Raw genomic sequence first — 20,416 nt, 5'->3', positions numbered from 1 at the left:
CGCCTCCGCCCTCGCCGCACCCAGCGCCGCTGCGGCAGCCGCAGGGATGGCGGATGAGGATGAAAAACAGGGAATTTCCCTTGTTCTGGATGCAGCACCGCGTCCCCCATGGATGCGGATTGAAGGGGGGGGAAAGGGGGGGATTGGTACCCACCGCCCACAGAGGATAAAGGCCAGGGAAATGGGGGTGGGGGGGGGAATAGATGCAGCCCCCCCAACCTGCATGCAGCCTGCTTAGGGAGGGTGATAAAAGATGGGAAAGAGATAGGGGGGGGTCACCCGCTTTGTTGCTCCCCCCCCCGCCCCAAAACCCTCCCATGGATGGGGATGCTGCGGCCGGGAGGATGCTGCCATCACCCACCTCCTCCTTCAGAGCATCCTCCTCCTCCTCAGAGCATCCTGACAAAGGGCCCCCCCCCCGCGCAGGTCCAGCTCCTTCTGCCAACACGCTCCGCCCCATAGAGGTGGGGGGGGAATCCACAGACCCCCCCCGGGACACCCACTGAGTGCAAATAAACGTGGTGGGAAGCACACAGGAGCAGCATGGACACCCCCCAAAATCCTCTTTTATTATGAGATAGATGGTGAATTGGGAGTTCCATTAAATAAAGGGGGGGGAAGCAGAGCTGCTAATTGCTAATTACATTCACATAAAGCTATTAATTACAGCTCTGGCCTCACCATCGTGGTTGAGGAGTGATGCCCCCCCCCCCCCCGTGTTGGGGATAGGCAGGTTGAGGGGCAGTGTAATGGGATGTGGGGCTGGATCCGGCCGTGGGACAGGAGGCAGCCCCCAAAGGAAGTGCTGGAGCATCAAACTTGGTGTCACACCAGGTCCCCCGTGGGTCTCTGCTGGAGATTCCAGGGTTTTTTAGGGATTGGCTGGTAAAACCTTCAAAAACAAGCCCCCAAAATGCAAGGTTTTGCTCATTTTGGGGCATAAATATCTGCATGTACATAGATATAATGTGTTGGTATAAATCAGAGGCTCCCCAAAGCCTAAGCTCTGGGGTGGGAGCTCCCTGCAAGGCTCATGGGTGTCCCCATCTTGTCCCCCCTCTTGGGTGCACCCAACCCCATCCCTCCAACCCTGACCCCCAACTCACCAGCTCCCCACTCTCCCGTAGCAGCACAGGGTTGGGGGGCAGCACAGGGGCAACCCATGGATACAGGGGGACAGTGCCAGGCCTGGTCCCAGCAGCATCACCCAGATCCTGATTGGCATCAGCATCCTGTTGGTATGAGAAGGGGGGAGAAAACACTGAAATTGGGGTGCTGTGCCCCCCCATCCTTCTGCCATCCAGGGGGACATTGACATGCTTGAGGGGTGCCCAATGCCAACAGGACCAAGGGCAAGGATTGCCCCTTGGTTGGAGCAACCCCAGGTGCAGGTTGGGCAGAGAAGTGATGCAGAGCAGCCTGAGGACAAGGAATTGGGGGTGTCAGTCAATGAGAACCCCCCCATGTGCGGGGCTGCACCCCCAGAGCATCTTCCAGTGTCTGAAGGGGGCTACAAGGATGCTGGGGAGGCGACTCTTCATCAGGGACTGTAGGGATAGGACAAGGGGTGATGGGTTCAGACTGAAACAGGGGAGGTTGATGTTGGGGTGACCCCCCCTTTACCTTGAGCCCCCCCGTTTCCTCCAGCACCAGCCGCAGCAGCCGGATGTACTCGGTGGCTGCCTTTAGGGTGTCCACTTTGCTGGGCTTGTGGTCGCGGGGGACCAGGGGCACCAAGGCCTTGAGCCTGGAGAAGCCGCTGTTGATGTTCTTGATCTGCAATGGGGGGGATAAAGAGAGGGAAAACCCATTGGGGTGCGTGGGGGGGGACCCCAAGGGTGAACTGGGCACCATGGGGTTAAACTGGGACCCTTTAGAATTAAGGTAGGGACCCCAGAATTAAGCCATGTGCTCCTAGGGTTAAATTGGGCACCCCTAGAATTAAGCCATGTGCTGCTAGGATTAAACTGGGCACCTTCAGGATTGAATTGGGCCCCCCAAGATTAACCCAGGCCTTCCTATGGTGAATCTGTGTATCCCAGGATGAAACCACCACCCCCCTAAAATGAAGCCAGGTCCTCCTAGGACTAAACCAGCCTCTACTCAGGATTAAACTGGGCACCCCGAGATAGAACCAGGCCCCCCTAGGATCAAACCAGCTCCTTCCCAATTTAAACCAGGTCCTTTTAGGGTTAACCTGGACCCCCATGATTAAACCAGGTTCTGTTAGGATCAAGCCATCTCCAACCCAACTTGAGCCAGAAGCTTCTAGGATGATACCTGTCCCTCCATAGAATTAAACTGGGCTCTATGAGGGTTAAACTGGGTCCTCCAAGATCAAATCAGCCCCCCCCATTAACACAGACCCTCTTAGGGTCACACCAGGCCCCCCAGAATTAAGCCAGGTCCTCCTAGGATTAAACCCAGTCCCTCAGGATTAAACTGGGCTCTGTAAGGGTTAAACTGGAACCCCCAGGATTAAACCAGGCCCCCCCCCAAAACTAACCCAGAGCTTCCCAAGGTTAAACCTGGCCTCCCATAGGATTAAACTGGGATCTAACCAGGCCCTAAGGATTAAACCAGGTCCCTTTAGGTTGAAAATATATGAAACCCCCCATATTATAGAAAAAACATATTAATAATATAATGTATTAATATAGTAACATGATATTATTAAGTAATATATTAAGATATTAATATGATAATGTTATATTGAATCGATGTTAAAAATTAATATATTCGAATTATTAATAGAATATTAGTATAATAATAAATATTATATTTAATATAATAATACTGTATTAAGTATAATAAACATTAAATATATAAGTTATATAACCCCCCATATTAAACCAGACCCCCCCAAAGACTTCCCCCTATTCACGACCCCAGCAGAAGCCTAATGCCGACGGCCCAAGCACCCAGCGGTGCCCCGGGTGCCCCCCCCCCCATCATCCCCCCCACAAGTGTGGGGCCGGGGTTCCCCCCTCACCCTCTGCCGCTCCTTGGCATTGGCCAACTGCCTCCGCTCCAGCGCATCCCCGGCCCCCCCGGCCGGCTCGTACCCCCCGGCCGGCCCCTTCCGCAGGCGGGCGATGGAGGCAGCGCAGGGCAAGGGGCCGTGGAGCTCCCTCAGCACCCGCTCCAGCACCTCCGGGGCCGGGGTGGGCAGCAGCAGCGCCCCCCGTGCCGGCTGCGCCCCGGCTCCTTCCATAGCCGCGGATGGAGCAGAGCCGGGGTTAGGGGTTTATATAGGTTTCTATAGGGGCCCTTAAGTACTCAATGAGCCGCAGGTGGGGCTCGTTGGGGTCTAATGGGCAGGACTGGGTGTGCCTCAGTTTCCCCTCTCAGTGGGCACAAAGGCTTGGTCATGGAATGGTTTGGGTTCAAAAGGAGCTTTCCAAGCCCTAAAAGGGACCTAAAACAGGCCCAGGAGTATAAATGGGAACGCTACAGGGACAAGGCTTGATGCGATGGGGATGGGCAGCTGGCATCGCCCCATAGGGACAAACAGAGGTTGGGATGAGGGTTCTTGTGCCCCTAAGAATATGTGGGACTCAGTGGGCACAAAGACTTGGTCATGGAATGGTTTGGGTTCAAAAGGAGCTTTCCAAGCCCTAAAAGGGACCTAAAACAGGCCCAGGAGTATAAATGGGAACGCTACAGGGACAAGGCTTGATGCGATGGGGATGGGCAGCTGGCATCGCCCCATAGGGACAAACAGAGGTTGGGATGAGGGTTCTTGTGCCCCTAAGAACATGTGGGACTCAGTGGGCACAAAGACTTGGTCATGGAATGGTTTGGGTTCAAAAGGAGCTTTCCAAGCCCTAAAAGGGACCTAAAACAGGCCCAGGAGTATAAAGGGGAGACAAATAGGGACAAGGCTTGATGCGATGGGGATGGGCAGCTGGCATTGCCCCATAGGGACAAACAGGGCTTGGACTGCGGGGGGTTTTGTGCCCCTAAGAACATGTAGGACTCAGTGGGCACAAAGGCTTGGTCATGGAATGGTTTGGGTTCAAAAGGAGCTTTCCAAGCCCTAAAAGGGACCTAAAACAGGCCCAGGAGTATAAATGGGAACGCTACAGGGACAAGGCTTGATGCGATGGGGATGGGCAGCTGGCATCGCCCCATAGGGACAAACAGAGGTTGGGATGAGGGTTCTTGTGCCCCTAAGAACATGTGGGACTCAGTGGGCACAAAGACTTGGTCATGGGATGGTTTGGGTTCAAAAGGAGCTTTCCAAGCCCTAAAAGGGACCTAAAACAGGCCCAGGAGTATAAAGGGGAGACAAATAGGGACAAGGCTTGATGCGATGGGCATGGGCAGCTGGCATCGCCCCATAGGGACAAACAGGGGATGGGCTGGGGGGGGGGGTTGTGCCCCTAAGAACGTGTGGGACTCAGTGGCCACAAAGGCTTGGTCATGGAATGGTTTGGATTCAAACGGATCTTTCCAAGCCCTAAAAGGGACCTAAAACAGGCCCAGGAGTATAAATGGGAACCCTACAGGGACAAGGCTTGATGCGATGGGGATGGGCAGCTGGCATTGCCCCATAGGGACGGGCAGCTGGCATTGCCCCATAGGGACAAACAGGGCTTGGGATGAGTGTTCTTGTGTCCCTAAGAACGTGTGGGACTCAGTGGCCACAAAGGCTTGGTCATGGAATGGTTTGGGTTCAAATGGAGCTTTCCAAGCCCTAAAAGGGACCTAAAACAGGCCCAGGAGTATAAAGGGGAGACAAATAGGGACAAGGCTTGATGCGATGGGCATGGGCAGCTGGCATTGCCCCATAGGGACAAACAGGGGATGGGCTGGGGGTGTTTTGTGTCCCTAAGAACGTGGGAATGCGCTTTGGGATGGGGAAAAGGGAGCGATGAGGGCTCAGGAGCGGCGAGGGCTGTTTCGGTAGGTGGCACTGTTGGTCCTCGCGATGCTGGAACCCAAAGGGCGGCTGGAAAAAGGGGCAAATTCCCCTTTTCCCACCAAAACTGAGGCCCTCGGTGACGCTGGGTCAGTCACTGGGGGGGGATCCTCAACCCAAGGCCTTCATTGGGGTGTTTTCCCCCTCCCCATCCTCCTTTCCCGTGTTTTCATAGGAAAAAAGCCCCCCCAAAGTGCCTCACCCCACTTTACCCACTGAGTCCTGGGCTGCCCTATGGGGTGCATTGAGGGACATGGAATTGGTCCCCATGCAGCGCTGTGGCCGCTGGGCCTCAGTTTCCCCAAACCTGAACGGGCTGAAAAGCATTCCCAGATCCTGGCAGTGAAAAACCCCACAAATGAGCCCAAAATGAGCCTGGGAGATGCACGGAAGGAAATGAGCTTTCATTAGACCTCGGAAATCCCAATTTTCCCCTCTTTAATGCTCCATAATGAGCTTCCCTGTCCCGCAGCCAGATCGGGATAATCCCATTATTGCTGCCCTCATCGGAGGAGTGCATTAATCCGAGGGGAGGTGGGTTTAGAACCAACCGAAAACCAAAGGTGGAAGTATCCAAGGGGGAATTGGGGCTGCAAAATTCCCACCTCCCAGCAGCCGGGATGTGCTCCTTGCCCCTTGTTTTATAGCTGGGAAAACTGGGTGTTTGTAGATGACAACTCAAAGGGAAAATGGGAAGCATGGAAGAGGGTGATGAGGGGTTTGGGGGATGCTTGTGCAACCGGGATTGGCAGGAATCTCACCCCACTGGGAAGCCAGAAGGCCTGGGGGCAGCATCATTAGGGGTTGGGGTTATTAGGGATTGTACTTATTAGGGGTCATGGTTATTAGGGGTCACACTCATTAGGGGCTATGGCTATGGTCAGGGTTATTAGGGATTGGGGTTATTAAAGGCCATGTCTTTTGGGGGGGGCAAGGTTATTAGGGGTCAGGGTTATTGGGTTATTAGGTTATTAGGGAGTATGTTTATGGGGTCCCAGTTATTAGGGGTCATGGCTATTAGGGACCCTGTTCTTGGGGTCCCAGTTATTAGTTGTCATGGTTATTAGGGACCATGGTTCTGGGGGTCCCATTTATTAGGGATCATGGCTATTAAGACCAAGATTTTGGGGATCCCATTTATTAGGGGTCATGGTTATTATGACCATGGTTTTAGGGGTCCCAGTTATTAGGGGTTGTGGTTATTAGGACCATGGTTTTAGGGGTCCCAGTTATTAGGGGTTGTGGTTATTAGGACCATGGTTTTAGGGGTCCCAGTTATTAGGGGTTGTGGTTATTAGGACCATGGTTTTGAGGGTCCCTGTTATTAGGAGTCATTGGTATTAGGGACCATGGTTCTGGGGGTCCCAGTTATTAGGGGTTGTGGTTATTAGGACCATGGTTTTGGGGATCGTAGTTATTCGGAGTCATTGGTATTAGGGACCATGGTTTTGGGGGTCCAGTTATTAGGGGTCATGGCTATTATGACCATTGTTCTGGGGGGATCTTGTCTTTTAGGGGTCGCAGTTGTTATGAGGGGCCATGGTTTATTCCAGGTCTCAGCTCTTGGGGCTCTGATTGATCAGCCCCTGCTCCCATGTGCAGCAGATGAGGATGCTCTGAAGCCAACCAGGGTTCATTTTCATTTCCCCTCCCCTGTTTCTGCTGCTGCTGGGCTGGGACACAGCTCCCTAAATAGAGCAGCAGCCTCCTGGAGCCAGCGTGAGCCAGGGAAAGCAGAAGTGAAAGGAGTCGCCCCATCCAACCCATGCTTTGGGTATCTGATGACTTTTAGGGGATTCATCCCAATGTCCCCCTCACCGTGGTCAATGGTGCTTGGGGAAGCACCCAGGCTTGAGTTCCTAGAAAACAGCAGCCTGGGGATGCTTAAGGCTGTGGCTGTTTCCCAGCTCTTTAGGTCCAGTTATCCCTTTCATTTTCCCCGCTCCGAAACGAGATCCGGGTTTGGATCCCAAACCCCTGGCACCGGTTGCTGTCGCCAGGATGCCCCCAGAAGCTCCATCCCATTGGCTTCGCCCCATCCCACCCAGCTGGCAGCGCCTGTGCTCCTTTGGGATGTGACGTTTGCTGTTATCATGAGACTGGAAAAATTCCCTGGTGGTTTCTGGTTACCGGAGCCAGGGAGGTCAGGGAAGAGGGATGGATCCTGGCATGGGGCTGAGGTTAACATGTGATTAAGCCCAATCTTTGCTGGCTCAGCCCCAGGAGTCGCGGATGCAGCCGGTCCCTGCCGGAGCTGCCGGCCTCGTGCCGGCTCCGTGATGTGCTGCTGCCTGGCTCCCGGCCATCCATGGGGAGAGCCTTAGAAAGCCCTTGGAGCGGCTTGAGGGAGCGGTGGCTTCACCTCTGGCTGCGGCAGAGCAAGGGCAGGGGTTGCAGCTCTCCCTCCTCCTCCGATTGCTGGCATAGAATCATGGAATCAGGTTGGAAAAGAGCTTTAAGCTCATCAAGTCCAAGCATTCCCAAGCGCTGCCATCACTAACCCATGGCACTCAGGGCCTCATAGACGTGGTGTGTGATCACTTCCAGGGACAGTCATTCCACCACTGTTCCAACGTGTCCCAAGACACCCTCTCTCCAAGAGGAATGCACCCAGGCATTGTTTGAGGCTGGCATTCCTCACTGGGCTGCATTGAATTCGCAGATCCCAGTCTCCGGGCTGGACCGCGCATCCCACTTCCAATGGGTTCCCAGCACAGGGAAATGCCATACAACCAGCGAGGCGCCCTTAAGAGCTTTTATCCCACTATTAAAGCCATAAAACCACCTCTTCACCTGCCACCAGGGGGTATCCCATGGGGAATCACCTGCTCCCATCCCAGCCGGCTGTTTCTCCATCGCCTCTTTATAAAGCTGCGTTGGGAACGGTCCCCGGCCACCCACTGAGGTCCCCAAGGGGGGTCCCTCACTGGAAAGGGCAGGTCTTGCCCTTGCCATGTGCTGAATTATACATGAGGCAGGGGGGGACAATGACGGGGTTTATCCGGTGCCCGCTGCAAGGAGGATTTTGGGAGGCTGGGAATGGCTGAGGGTGGGGATCAGCATCCCATTGACCCCACGATGGTGGGAGATGGAGCAAGCCTGGCTTGGCTCCGTATCCATTCCAGTTAAAGCACTGATGTGGGGACACGCAGCGATGCCCCTGACCCCCATCTCCCCAGCACATCTCCCATCGCCCAGCGCTTGTGGGTCCCTTTCCTCTCCCTATCCTGGAGATTCCCAGCACGGACGTGCCAGGAGAGGGATGGCAAAGCCGCCGGCGCCAAGGGCCCTGTGACATTTCCTGCAGCAATAGGAGCAGGGACAGAACAAAGGTGGCTCTGTCCTTCCCGGCTCGGAGAAGCCAACGGAGGGAGGATCCCGGCCTGGAGCGGGCAGAGCTCTCCCTGTGCAGCAAAGGGATTTGGGGAGATGAAAGGGATCTTTGGGGAGATTAAAGGGGAGGTTTTGGAGATAAAAGAAGTTTCTGTCGGCTGAAGGTGCTGCCAAACGCATGGTGGGAGAGGAGCGGCTCCTGGCTCCATCGGAGGCTGGATTGTCCTGGGCTGTCCCTGTCAGCCGTGGGATAGGGGTGAGATGGGGACAGGGATAGGGATGGGGCTGGGAAAGGGATGGGGATGGGATAAGGGTGGGATGGGATGAGGATGAGACTAGGACGGGGACCAAGACAGAGGTGGTGGCAAGGATGGGGATGAGGAAAGGGACAAGGATTTGATGGGGATGGGAATGGGATTGGGACAAGGACCAGGATTGGGCTATGGGTGGAGTAAGGGATAGGGACAGGGAGGAGAATGGGATTGAGACAGGGATGGGGGTGGGAGGGGGATGGGGATGGGAATGGGACTGGGACAAGGACCAGGGTGCAGACAGGGATGGGATGGGATGGGAATGAAGATAAGTCTGAGACAGGGAGCAGGATGAGGATAGGGATGGGATGGGGTCAGGGATGGGGTAGGGAGCAGGATGAGGACAGGGATGGGACAGGGAGCAGGATGGGGACAGGGCTGAAGCTGGGGCTCTCCCTCTGTGAAGGGAAGGTGCTGAACCCAGAGGCCAGACTGCGATTTAGGGCTGGGTTGAACCTTCAGCACATGCAGGAGGTGCCCAAGCCCTGGGTGGGGGGGATGCTGCTGCCCCCTAACCCAATCCCTGTCCCTTCTCTCGAGCCCCATCACGGCCCAGCCACCTGCCATAGGGCACTGTGGGGCTGCAGCTCTGCCCCCCCTCCTTCCCCATAGCTCTCCTGCCCTGCCTGCCCCAGATAAGGGCTCAGGGGCTCCGTGCCAGGGCTCCGGCCCCGCCAGCCGGATAATCTGCCCTGGACACAAGGAATAAGTGCATCAGCCTTAAACCTCTTTGCTGGGCAGTGGGGAGAGGGCCCTCGCATGCCCATGGGCACACAGGGGCAAAGCCATGGGGCTCCCCGCTCCCACTGCAGCTCTTCCCCATAGGTTTTACCCCCCATTAGGGTGTTTGGGGGTTCTAAAGGGCTCCCGAAGCTCTGTATAAGCAGAGGAGCCACCTCTGTATAAGCAGATCCCAGTTAAGCCGGGTAAGAGCCATGTGTGCAGCCACATGTTCCTGCCTCATGCACACATGCAGCACGTGCACACGCATGCTATCTACCCGTGTGCATTACCAGGGGTGGGGATGCACAAGCACAGCTTGGAGCTCCCGAGCATCCCTTTGCAAACACATCCATCCCAGTGGTGATTTCCTCATTTATTTCCCAAGCCTAGGAAAAAGGAGAGGGGATTCATCACTAAAACTGCCTGCACACTGTGGGGGTCACCCTGGTCCGGTGGCTGTTGCTTGCCATGCAAAGGGATGCTCCATGAGGGGTGATGGTGACACTGTGTAATGTGGGTACCCAGCCCCATCGGCATCACACCCCAGGCAGCTCCGTTGCGCTCATCCCACAGCTCTGGGATTACATGGGTGCTGCTAAAATCCCATACTTATCCCCAGAGCCCAGCCAATGGCAGGCAGGGACCTTCCTCCGCAGGGATCAGAGATGATAAAACTCTCCCAGTCCCAGCAAACCATCTCGGATGCTCCAAGGGTGATGCCCGAGCACGCAGCGGACGGCATGGATGGCAAGAGCTTCACCCAGGTAAGGGGATCTTCTCCCTGGATTTGGGATTTTGGGGTGGTTTTACTCCTTCTATCTGGCTGTGGAGCATGAAGGGATGTGAGGCCAGTTCATCCTGCTGCCACTCATCGGAAGGGGAGTAATTGTGGGGAGCGGGATAACGGGATGGCTGCATGGAATAATTCATGGAAGGGTGTTGGAGAGCTGTTTCCCAATTCTCTGGCCCTGACTGATGTTGAAGCAAGGCAGGATGTAATATTGGGGGTGGTTTCCTGCTTTGGGATGTGGTCCTCCCTGCAGGGAGGGATGCGAGATGCTGCTTGTGAGCAATGGTCCAGGGGAGAGCCCGGTTCTGCTCCTGCATCCTGGGGAGAGCTGGCCATGATCCGGGTTAGGAATTGCTCTGGGTTTGAGGGGTCAGTGGGGTGTTAATCCCACCATTAGTGCTTAGGATGGGCTTTTGGAACGGGCAGGAGGTGAGTGCCCAAACCAACCTGGGTTTTAAGAGCCGCATCCCAACACCAAGGATGAGCGGGGAGGCGCATCCATGCGCACATGGATTTGCCATGGTGACACGGACGCTGCTCCACCGCCTTCCCCTGAGCCTCCAACCTGCTCCAGGCTGCTGCTTCCAGCATCCCGACAGAGCCAGAGACTTCCCACATTCCCACCTTATGCAAGCCAGGGCTTGGGGACTGACCCCGTGCCAAGCCTGGGCTGGATGCGGCCATGGCGCAGGGTTATTGTGGGGTAATGGCAGCGTTATCCCACTGCCATCATGCTCCAGGATGGGATCCCTGAGATCCAGCTCTGGGAATCTGCTGCAGCAGCAGGAAAACCAGGGGACACTTGGAAGCATAGGATCAACTCGGTTGGGAAAGACCTTTAAGATCATCCCTTTAAACACCCAAACTCCTTGGATCAGAAACAGAAACAGCATCCACATGGACCATAGACCCCCTGGGCTTGCTCCCACCCATTGATCCATGAGGAAGCACCAGGGATCCCATGGAGCAGGTGAAGGAAAAGCCCTTGGCACTGAGCACCTCCCTGCCTGCTGCTGCTCGCCCTCATGCCCCAGCTCCGGGTGCTGGCCCTGGGGACGTGCGCTCGCCCCACACCAGGGATGTGGCTGTGACCCAGCTCTGCCCCTTTGGGAAAGCGCCTTGGGGATGCTGGAGAAACCTCCTCCTTCCGCTGGGATTGGGAAAGTGCCACTCGCGGGACTTACTCATCCCGGGATGGATGCTGTGACTCAGGGTCCTGTGCCCTCACAGCGACTTTTGACCTCCCAGCTCTGTCAGGCTTGTGTGGTGCCCAGCACAGCCCTCACCAGCACCAGGACCCCCTTTGGGATGTGGGGTGGTCATAGAATCATAGTATCATAGAAAGGTTAGGGTTGGAAAGGACCTTAAGATCATCCAGTTCCAACCCCCCTGCCATGGGCATGGGGACACCTCACTTTGCCTATGATAGCTTTAAGGGACTGTGTCCTTCCTCCCCATCCCCTTCCAGGCCGTGGGGACCCTGCTGGGATGCTGGGGATGGTGCAGCTCATGATGAGCGCAGGGCTCAGATGTCTTCTGTTCCTGCTGCATCGCAGCGCTGCCCCAAGGCTGGTCCCATGAGGAGTCAGATGTCACCTTGGATCAGGAGATGTTTGATGGAGCTGGCAGCAGGACAAGACAAGGGCTTAGGGCTGGCATGAGGGAGGTCAGGGCAGGCAATGGACAGCAAATGTCCCTGTCACGTTGCAGGAATTCAGCAGGAGGTGGAGGGGAAAGCAGCAGCAGGAGCTCAGTGTGAATGGGGGCAGGCTGGATGGGTAGGGAGGCATTCCCAGGGCTTGGAAAGGTGATGCTCCAGAGGTTGAGGATGACCACCACCAGTGCAGGGGGAGCATCACCACCTCCAGTGCACATCACACCGCTGGGTACCACTTCCCAGCCAAAGCCAGGCTGGTTTCCTCCTGTCCTGCCTGGTGGCCCCATGGCTTGGAGAGGAGCGAGGGAAGAGCAGGAGCAGCACGCCCGAAGCATGTGAGGGAGCTAAAATTAGGCAGGTACATCTGATCTGATCTAATCTCCCCTTTTCTGGCCGTATGACAGAGATTACCCTGGTTGTGTGCGGCAGGAGGCATCTGGTTTGCTGGTCCCTGCTTGATCTATAAGGAATTCCTCTGGCTGTTTTAGGGAGCGCTGGATGCTCAGGGGAGGATGGACTTGGGATGCAGATGGATGTTGTGGGATGGATGGCTTGGGAGTCAACCCCAAGGTTATAAGCATCATAGAATCATGGAACCCAGCCTGGTTTGGGTTGGAAGGGAGCTTAAAGCTCACCCAGCTCCAACCCCTGCCATGGGCAGGGACCCCTTCCACTAGAGCAGCTTGCTCCAAGCCCCTGTGTCCAACCTGGCCTTGAGCACTGCCAGGGATGGGGCAGCCACAGCTTCTCTGGGCACCCTGTGCCAGCGCCTCAGCACCCTCACATAAATCACTTCTTCCTTATCTCCAACCTGAACTCCCCCTGTTTCAGTCTGAACCCATCACCCCTTGTCCCATCCCTACAGTCCCTAATGAAGAGCCCCTCTCCAGCATCCTTGTAGCCCCCTTCAGACACTGGAAGCTGCTCTGAGCTCTCCACGCAGCTTCTCTTCTCCAGCCCCAATGTTCTCAGCCTGGCTCCATACGGGAGCTGCTCCAGCCCCTGAGCATCCTCGTGGCCTCCTCTGGACCTGCTCCAACAGCTCCATGTCCTTATGCTGAGCACCGTGCACACAGGGGGGGTCTCATGGGAGCAGAGGGGCAGGATCCCCTCCCTGAGCTGCTGCTCGCGCTCTGGGGGTGCAGCCCAGCACATGGGGGGGTTCCAGGCTGGGTCATGGGGAGCTTCTCCTGGCATCCCCATGGGAGCAGCAGTCGGATGCACAGACACCCCCCCCCCCTCCAGCACACACAAGGAGCATTGCTCCCTTTTCCTTCCACCTTTGCGGATCCCTTTGGGACCGGTGCTGCTCATTCCCTGCCGCGGAGCCGGGGAAAGGCTGTTTCACCCAGCTCAGCCCCAAGGTCACGCGCTCCATCCCACGGCTGCCGGGGGAAGGAAGGGAAAAGCTCTCCGACCGGTTTTCCATTCCCAACCCTGCGCCAGGGCTGGGTCCGGCCCAGTTCAAGGTTTCCGGTGCGTTGGGTGAGCAGGCGAGGTAAATACATGGTCACCGGTGTCACCCTGCTGCCCGTGGGATCGTTTGGGATGGATGTGTGTGTCAAATGAAACGCTGATGGAAACTATGCGGAGCACCGATGGAGCCGTGAGTCACGGGGCAGGTGATCCGAGATGAATTAACGCCTCTCCTGGAGCAGCTCCGAAGATCCCTGCGCTGGGGTTGCTTCCCAACCCTTCCATCCCCATCCCGTGGTTTCCCCATATAAAAAGGGGGGGTATTAACCCCTTGTGCACCCTTAATGGCGCTTTGCCTATGGGTCAAGTCGGTGCTCCTTGCGGGTGATGGCATCCGCAGCCCATCCCGGGGCTCCGGGATGCTCCATCCCTGCTCCGGCCGCTGGGCACGGCCCTTCCTTTCAAGCTCCGACGTTGTCATTACCGCAGTCATTGGCCTTGAAAGGATCCCATTAGAGAAATGAGAGCCGGTTGTAACTTCAATGCCTGCAATCAGCCCATTTCCTCCTGCTAAGGAACGCGGCACGAAATGCCGATAGATTCGGACAAGTCCATGCAAAAGCCAGGAAGCAGCTGGGAGGGATGGCCTGGAAACATGCAGATGTTGAGGTTTCTTGCTCGAAAGGCGTTAGGAAACAGGTTATAAAAGCTCATTCTGCAGTCAAAAAGCGCCTCAAACCCATGCACTGAGACATGCTCCTTGACTAAGGGGTTATCCAGCAAGCACACTGAGCCTTAAGGAATATCCCTCCCTAAATAACCTGGTGTGAACCGAGCTCCCAAACGGGACAGAAGGACCAGACAGACCCCTCATTCTGCGCATACAATCCCTTCCTTCATCCAAGCAGATGGGGAAGGTGGGCAGATGTGCCCGGATATTTTTAGGCTAAATCCTGCTTTAGTTTCGTCTTAACCCCTGGGAATTTGGGTATTTAGCAAGGAATAAAAAAGGCAGGAGGAGAGGGGGAATTAAAGAGCATCCTATACGGGGCTCGCACAAAAACCTGGGACAAACCGGGGCTGGATGGGCCGGGTCCAGCAGGACTGGATCACCCAAGGGAAAGGGAGCCTGGGAATGGGGTTGTCTCGTCTCTGCTTCTCTTCCTCTCCTTTTTGGTTGTTCCCCCCCCCTCCTTTCTTTCTCTTTGAAATGGAGTTTCAATTCCTTGGAAAGAGAATGATGTAAATGACCGCTGAGAATAGGAACATTGCGAGGTGAAGAGCTGGAAGCTGCTCAGAACTGGTTGGGAAAGCGGGGCAGGGAGCAGGCAGACGGGTTGGGTAAGTCCTGCCCCAGGGCTGCTGGGACCGGCTCTTCTGGGAGCCAGGATCCGGGCAGCAGGAGCTCTTTGGGAGGACCAGGCGGGATTAGGACGTGCCACGGCCCTCGTAGGGCTCCTCCGCTTTGACCCTTCCATTCCCGCACGGAGCCGGGATGGAGGAAGGAGGGATCCAACCTTCCCATCCCGGTTTTAATCGGGATAACGCAGGGAGATGATTCCCAAAGCTTCTTGGGGTCAGGATGCAGAGGCCACGCGTTCCTGCACGGAGCAGGGATGGAGGAAGGATGGATCCAACCTTCCCATCCCGGTTTTAATCGGGATAACGCAGGGAGATGATTCCCAAAGTTTCTTGGGGTCAGGATGCAGAGGCCACGCGTTCCTGCACGGAGCCGGGATGGAGGAAGGAGGGATCCAACCTTCCCATCCCGGTTTTAATCGGGATAACGCAGGGAGATGATTCCCAAAGTTTCTTGGGGTCAGGATGCAGAGGCCACGCGTTCCTGCACGGAGCCGGGATGGAGGAAGGAGGGATCCAACCTTCCCCTCCCGGTTTTAATCGGGATAACGCAGGGAGATGATTCCCAAAGTTTCTTGGGGTCAGGATGCAGAGGCCACGCGTTCCTGCACGGAGCAGGGATGGAGGAAGGATGGATCCAACCTTCCCCTCCCGGTTTTTACTGGGATAACGCAGGGAGATGATTCCCAAAGCTTCTTGGGGTCAGGATGCAGAGGCCACGCGTTCCTGCACGGAGCAGGGATGGAGGAAGGATGGATCCAACCTTCCCCTCCCGGTTTTAACCGGGATAACGCAGGGAGATGATTCCCAAAGCTTCTTGGGGTCAGGATGCAGAGGCCACGCGTTCCTGCATGGAGCAGGGATGGAGGAAGGAGGGATCCAACCTTCCCCTCCCGGTTTTTACTGGGATAACGCAGGGAGATGATTCCCAAAGCTTCTTGGGGTCAGGATGCAGAGGCCACGCGTTCCTGCACGGAGCAGGGATGGAGGAAGGAGGGATCCAACCTTCCCCTCCCGGTTTTAATCGGGATAACGCAGGGAGATGATTCCCAAAGCTTCTTGGGGTCAGGATGCAGAGGCCACGCGTGCTGGCGCAGGGACCGCCAGGGGCTGTGCGCTGATGGATGCGCGCTGACGGGTGCACACGGATGCGCACGTTAAGGCGCATGTGACGGGCCCCGCGTGCATGCAGGCGGCCAGGGCAACGGCGGGTACATGCTACTGACACACGGCAACACGCGTGCACACGTGTGATGCTGTGTGCACACCCCCCCCCCCCTTTCAGGGTGTGCGTCCCCCTATCCCCCCACCCAGGCCTTGCAACCATCGCCTGTGCACCCCTCAAGGCATCACCCCTCTGCACCCCAATGTTCTCCCGATGCACGACCGGCCCCTCCCCGGTGCAGAACCCCCACTGCACCCCCAATGAACGCCCCCCAACCCAATGCAAACCCCAGTCCACCCCCAGTTCCCCCAGTGCACCTATAGCTCCCCAAATGACCTTCTAGTGCACCCCAATGTGCACACCCCCCAGAGCACTCTAATGCACCCCACAGAGTACACCTTCGGTGCACCCCCTATGCACACACCCTTCCAGCCCCACAATGCACCCCCAAAGCACCTTCAGCCTCCCCGTGCACCCCAATGCACCCGCAGTGCACCCCCAATGCATATCTTCCTTGTGCATCCCAATGCACCCCCCAGAGCACCCAATGCAATCCCAATGTATCCCCAATGTGCCTATAGCACCCCAGTGCACCCAATGCAACCCCAATGTGCCCCGCAGTGTACCTATAGTACCCCAGTGCACCCAATGCAACCCCAATGTGTCCCCAGTGTATCTATAGCACCCCAGTGCACCAATGCAACCCCAATGTGTCCCCAGTGTATCTATAGCACCCCAGTGCACCAATGCAACCCCAATGTGTCCCCAGTGTATCTATAGCACCCCAGTGCACCAATGCAACCCCAATGTGTCCCCAGTGTATCTATAGCACCCCAGTGCACCCAATGTAACCCCAATGTGCCCCGCAGTGTACCTACAGCACCCCAGCGCACCCAATGCAACCCCAATGTGTCCCCAGTGTATCTATAGCACCCCAGTGCACCCAATGCAACCCCAATGTGTCCCCAGTGTATCTATAGCACCCCAGTGCACCAATGCAACCCCAATGTGTCCCCAGTGTATCTATAGCACCCCAGTGCACCCAATGCAACCCCAATGTGTCCCCAGTGTATCTATAGCACCCCAGTGCACCCAATGTAACCCCAATGTGTCCCCAGTGTATCTATAGCACCCCAGTGCACCCAATGTAACCCCAATGTGTCCCCAGTGTATCTATAGCACCCCAGTGCACCCAATGCAACCCCAATGTGTCCCCAGTGTATCTATAGCACCCCAGTGCACCCAATGCAACCCCAATGTGTCCCCAGTGTATCTACAGCACCCCAGTGCACCCAATGTAACCCCAATGTGTCCCCAGTGTATCTACAGCACCCCAGTGCACCCAATGCAACCCCAATGTGTCCCCAGTGTATCTATAGCACCCCAGTGCACCCAATGCAACCCCAATGTGTCCCCAGTGTATCTATAGCACCCCAGTGCACCCAATGCAACCCCAATGTGTCCCCAGTGTATCTATAGCACCCCAGTGCACCCAATGCAACCCCAATGTGTCCCCAGTGTATCTATAGCACCCCAGTGCACCCAATGCAACCCCAATGTGTCCCCAGTGTACCTGTAGCACCCCAGTGCCCTCCCAGTGCACCCAATGCACCCCCAGTGTTCTCACAGCCCCCCATGCATACCCCCCTTGTGTACCCCAATGCCCCCCAGTGTACTCACAGCCCCCAATGCATACCCCCCTTATGCACCCCAATGTGCCCCCCAGTGCACTCCCAGTCCCTCAGTGCACCCAATGCACCCCCACTGTACCCACAGCTCCCCAGTGCATACCCCCTTGTGTACCCCAATGCCCCCCAGTGTACTCACAGCCCCCCAATGCATACCCCCTTTATGCACCCCAATGTGCCCCCCAGTGCACCCCCAGTCCCTCAGTGCACCCAATGCACCCCCCACTGCACCCACAGCCCCCCAATGCCCACCCCCCCTACCCCCCAAATCCCCCCCCGTTCACCCCAATGCCCCCCTCCACCCCCCCTGCGCTCCCATTCACCCCCATTGCCCCCCCCACGACACCCCCCCCCCCCCCCCTTTAGCCCCGCCCCTCTCACACACATCCACACACCCTCGCGGCTCAGCCAATCAGGAGCCGCCCCGCCGCCACGTCACTCGTGGGCCGGGGGGAACCTCCTCAATGAGCCACATTGTCGCGGGAGCCCCGCGGCGCGCGCTGCCCCGCTCCCGCGCCATGATCGCCTCCCAACTCCTCGCGTACTTCTTCACCGAGCTCAACCATGACCAGGCGCAGAAGGTGAGCGGGGAGAGGGAGAAGGGGGGAAATAGGGGGAAAATGGGGGAGGAGAGAGGTAAAAAGGGGAAAAGGAAGGGAAAAGGGGGAAAAAGGGAAAAGAAAGAGGAGAAAAAGGGGAAAAGGAAGAAAAAGGGGAAAAAAGGAGGAAAAAGGGAAAAAGGGAAAAAAGGAAAGATGGGAAAATAAAAAGGAAAAGGGGAAAAAGGGAGAAAGGGAAAAAGGAAATGGAAAAAAGGAGAAAAAAGGGAAAAAAAAAAGGAGAAAAAAGGGAAAAAAGGAGAAAAAAGGGGCAAAAAAGGGAAAAAAAAAAAAAGGAAAGAGGGAAAAAGAAAAGGGAAAAGGAGAAAAAGGGGAAAAGGAGAAAAAGGGAAAAAAGAAAAGGAAAAAGGAAAGAGGGAAAAAAGAAAAGGAAAAAGGAGAAGAAATGCCAAATAAAAAGGAAGAAGGGGAAAAGGAAAAAGGAGAAAAAAGGAAAAAGGGGAAAAAGAAAAAGGGGGGGAAGGAAAAAGGGGAAAAAGAAAAAAAAAAAGGGAAAAAGGTAAACCCCCCCTCCCCCCTCAAAAAAAAAAAAAGGGAAAACTCGAAAAAAAAACGGGAAAGGAGTTTAAAAACCAGGAAAAGAGGGAATGTGGGGGGAGCGAGCAGGGGCAGGGGCGGGCGGGAGGCGCCGCTGTGGCCCCCGGGCCCCGGTGCAGCCCTGCCGGGGCCGCCGTGCGGTACGTGCCGGGGCGGGCGGCGGCGGGACCCCGCGTGTCCGGGCGCCCCCCGCGGGCCGGCGGTGCCGAGCAGGGGAGGAGGATGAGGATGGATGGGGGGGGGGGGATGTATCCGTGTGTCCACCCCATTCCCGAGGGATTCGGGACCCCCCGGTCCCGTGTTCCCTATGGGGCAGCCCAGGCTCTGTGCGTGTGGGTCCCCCCATCCCTTGCACTGATGGAGATGGGAAGCATCCCCTTAATGTGTGGTTCCTGAACGCCCTGAGCCTGCTCGGGGACCGCAAATCCCGTTGGGATGCACGGAGCCTTCGCCGCCAACGATTCCAGAGTTCAGGCACTTGGTCTGTGCTCTCCTGTGCCCGGTGGGATGCGGCTGGGCTGCGCTCGACCAGGAACAGTCCTAGGAAAGGAAACAACACTGCAGGAGCGTGTGGAAGCTCAGGCTCCTGCCGGCAGCGTTTGGGGCATCTGAGGATATGTCAGAGGCTGTGCAGTGATTCCTGTTACCGCGGTTGCAGTGTCCGGGTGTGAGATGGTTGGGATGTGCAAATGCACCCTTTAAAAGTGCCCCGAAACCAAACCCGAAATGCATGGAGAGCCCCGGCTCACTGAAACACAACCCCCCCCCCCCCACGCTGGCCCTTGGCCTGCGTTAAATAGGAAGTAAAACGGGAGAGAACACGGAAAAAAAAGAACCCCAAACAAAGTGCATAGAAATAACTTCCCAATGCAAAGCAATCCGTAAGGAAATACGGGCTCGGCTTCTCCCTCCGCTCGCAAGTGTCCCGGGATTGTGCAACAGCCAAAGCTTCGGGAAGGGGTTGTGTAACCTGGTGGCAGAAATAGGCCAGCGGCTGGGCTCGGGCTCGGGGCAGCTGACGAGTTCCTTATCGGGAGCTGGGAATAAGGGAGAGGGAAGGCTTTGGTTTAGGATAATTCGCCTTCGTTATCCATTGGGAGAAGGGCGTGCGAAGCCTCGGGAACCGGCTTCGTTTTGCTCCGGGCTCCAAAGGCCAAACCGAAAGGGTTGCTGAGATTGTGAGTGTGGGGAGGGAAAAGCTGTGGGAGAGACGGCTCTGCCCTCCACCGCTGGATTTCACTGGGTTATTTATAACCAGATGCCTCTGAATCCTCCTGCGAAGGCAAAGCCGGGGTTGGCCTCCAGCGAGAGCTCGGCTTCGCTCCCGGGAACTGAGGAGAAAGGGGGGAAGCAGATGGGTTTCCGAGCTGGATGCTTCCATAAATGATTCCTGGCTTATAAATCCCCCCCCCACAGGGATATGCAGGGGTGGAATCCCTGGCAAGCAGTGATTTCGGGTTGTATCAGGTTTTACCCCCAGTTTGAGGCCACTTGGGAAGAGGTTTTGGGGTGATGTGTGCTTGAATCGTGCATCCTTTTGCTGTAGATCGGGCAGAAAAGGAGCTCGGCCATGGGGAGAAAGTGCCCTTTCTAAGAGCTGTGATTTGTGTCCATTCAAAATAGCTTCCAAAGGGGATTTCCTTCCCTGTTAACACGGAGCGGCTCTGCCTGCTCCACTGCCCACACTGGGGGATGCCACCCGCATCCCCAACCTCGCTTTGCCCCGTGGGTTGCAGGCCTCCCTTATCCACCCCCATGGGATCAGCGTCCTCCTGAGATCCCAGCTTGGAAGCTTGCCGCGGATGACCCGTGTTCCATTGGGATGTGCCGGCTCACCCTGTGTCTCCCGATCCCTAAACCTCAGCCTCGCCGTGCGAGGCCTCAATAACCGGG

General features: G+C 56.4%; 2 protein-coding genes across 3 annotated transcripts in view; one reads left to right on the top strand and one right to left on the bottom strand.

Annotated features, from left to right (window-relative positions):
* Nucleotides 1-620: 620 nt before the first annotated feature.
* Nucleotides 621-3,214, bottom strand: FIGLA (folliculogenesis specific bHLH transcription factor). Its single transcript, XM_061478957.1, has 4 exons — nt 2,993-3,214; nt 1,624-1,776; nt 1,107-1,232; nt 621-849 (listed from the first exon to the last, which is right to left on the bottom strand). The coding sequence occupies exons 1-4, from the start codon at nt 3,212-3,214 to the stop codon at nt 826-828; spliced, it is 525 nt and encodes a 174-aa protein (XP_061334941.1). The 3' UTR covers nt 621-825.
* Nucleotides 3,215-9,941: 6,727 nt separating this feature from the next.
* HK2 (hexokinase 2) overlaps nt 9,942-20,416 on the top strand; it is a 33,088-nt gene continuing 22,613 nt past the window's right edge. Inside the window, exon 1 of one of the 2 annotated variants that reach the window (XM_061478988.1) lies at nt 9,942-10,055. In XM_061478988.1, the coding sequence (XP_061334972.1) occupies nt 9,957-10,055 (99 nt within the window). In that variant the 5' untranslated portion in view covers nt 9,942-9,956. Of the gene's footprint in view, nt 10,056-17,850; nt 17,948-20,416 lie in introns of those variants that run through there. The other variant, XM_061478989.1, reaches the window with a different exon arrangement.

This window comes from Pezoporus flaviventris, unplaced genomic scaffold (genome assembly GCF_033815535.1).
Source record: "Pezoporus flaviventris isolate CSIRO_AGI_PZ_B2104156 unplaced genomic scaffold, CSIRO_AGI_Pfla_v1 ptg000138l, whole genome shotgun sequence".
Classification (NCBI taxonomy): domain Eukaryota; kingdom Metazoa; phylum Chordata; class Aves; order Psittaciformes; family Psittacidae; genus Pezoporus; species Pezoporus flaviventris.
This window is presented reverse-complemented; position numbering and strand designations above follow the sequence as displayed.

Bases quoted from the DNA above. Each gene is read 5' to 3' on its own strand.
- FIGLA (XM_061478957.1), bottom strand. From the start codon at position 3,214: ATGGAAGGAGCCGGGGCGCAGCCGGCACGGGGGGCGCTGCTGCTGCCC. The intron at 1,233-1,623 runs GTAAAGGGGGGG...TCATACCAACAG, and splicing joins AGGAAACGGGGGGGCTCAAG to GATGCTGATGCCAATCAGGA. The intron at 850-1,106 runs GTGAGTTGGGGG...AATCTCCAGCAG, and splicing joins TACGGGAGAGTGGGGAGCTG to AGACCCACGGGGGACCTGGT.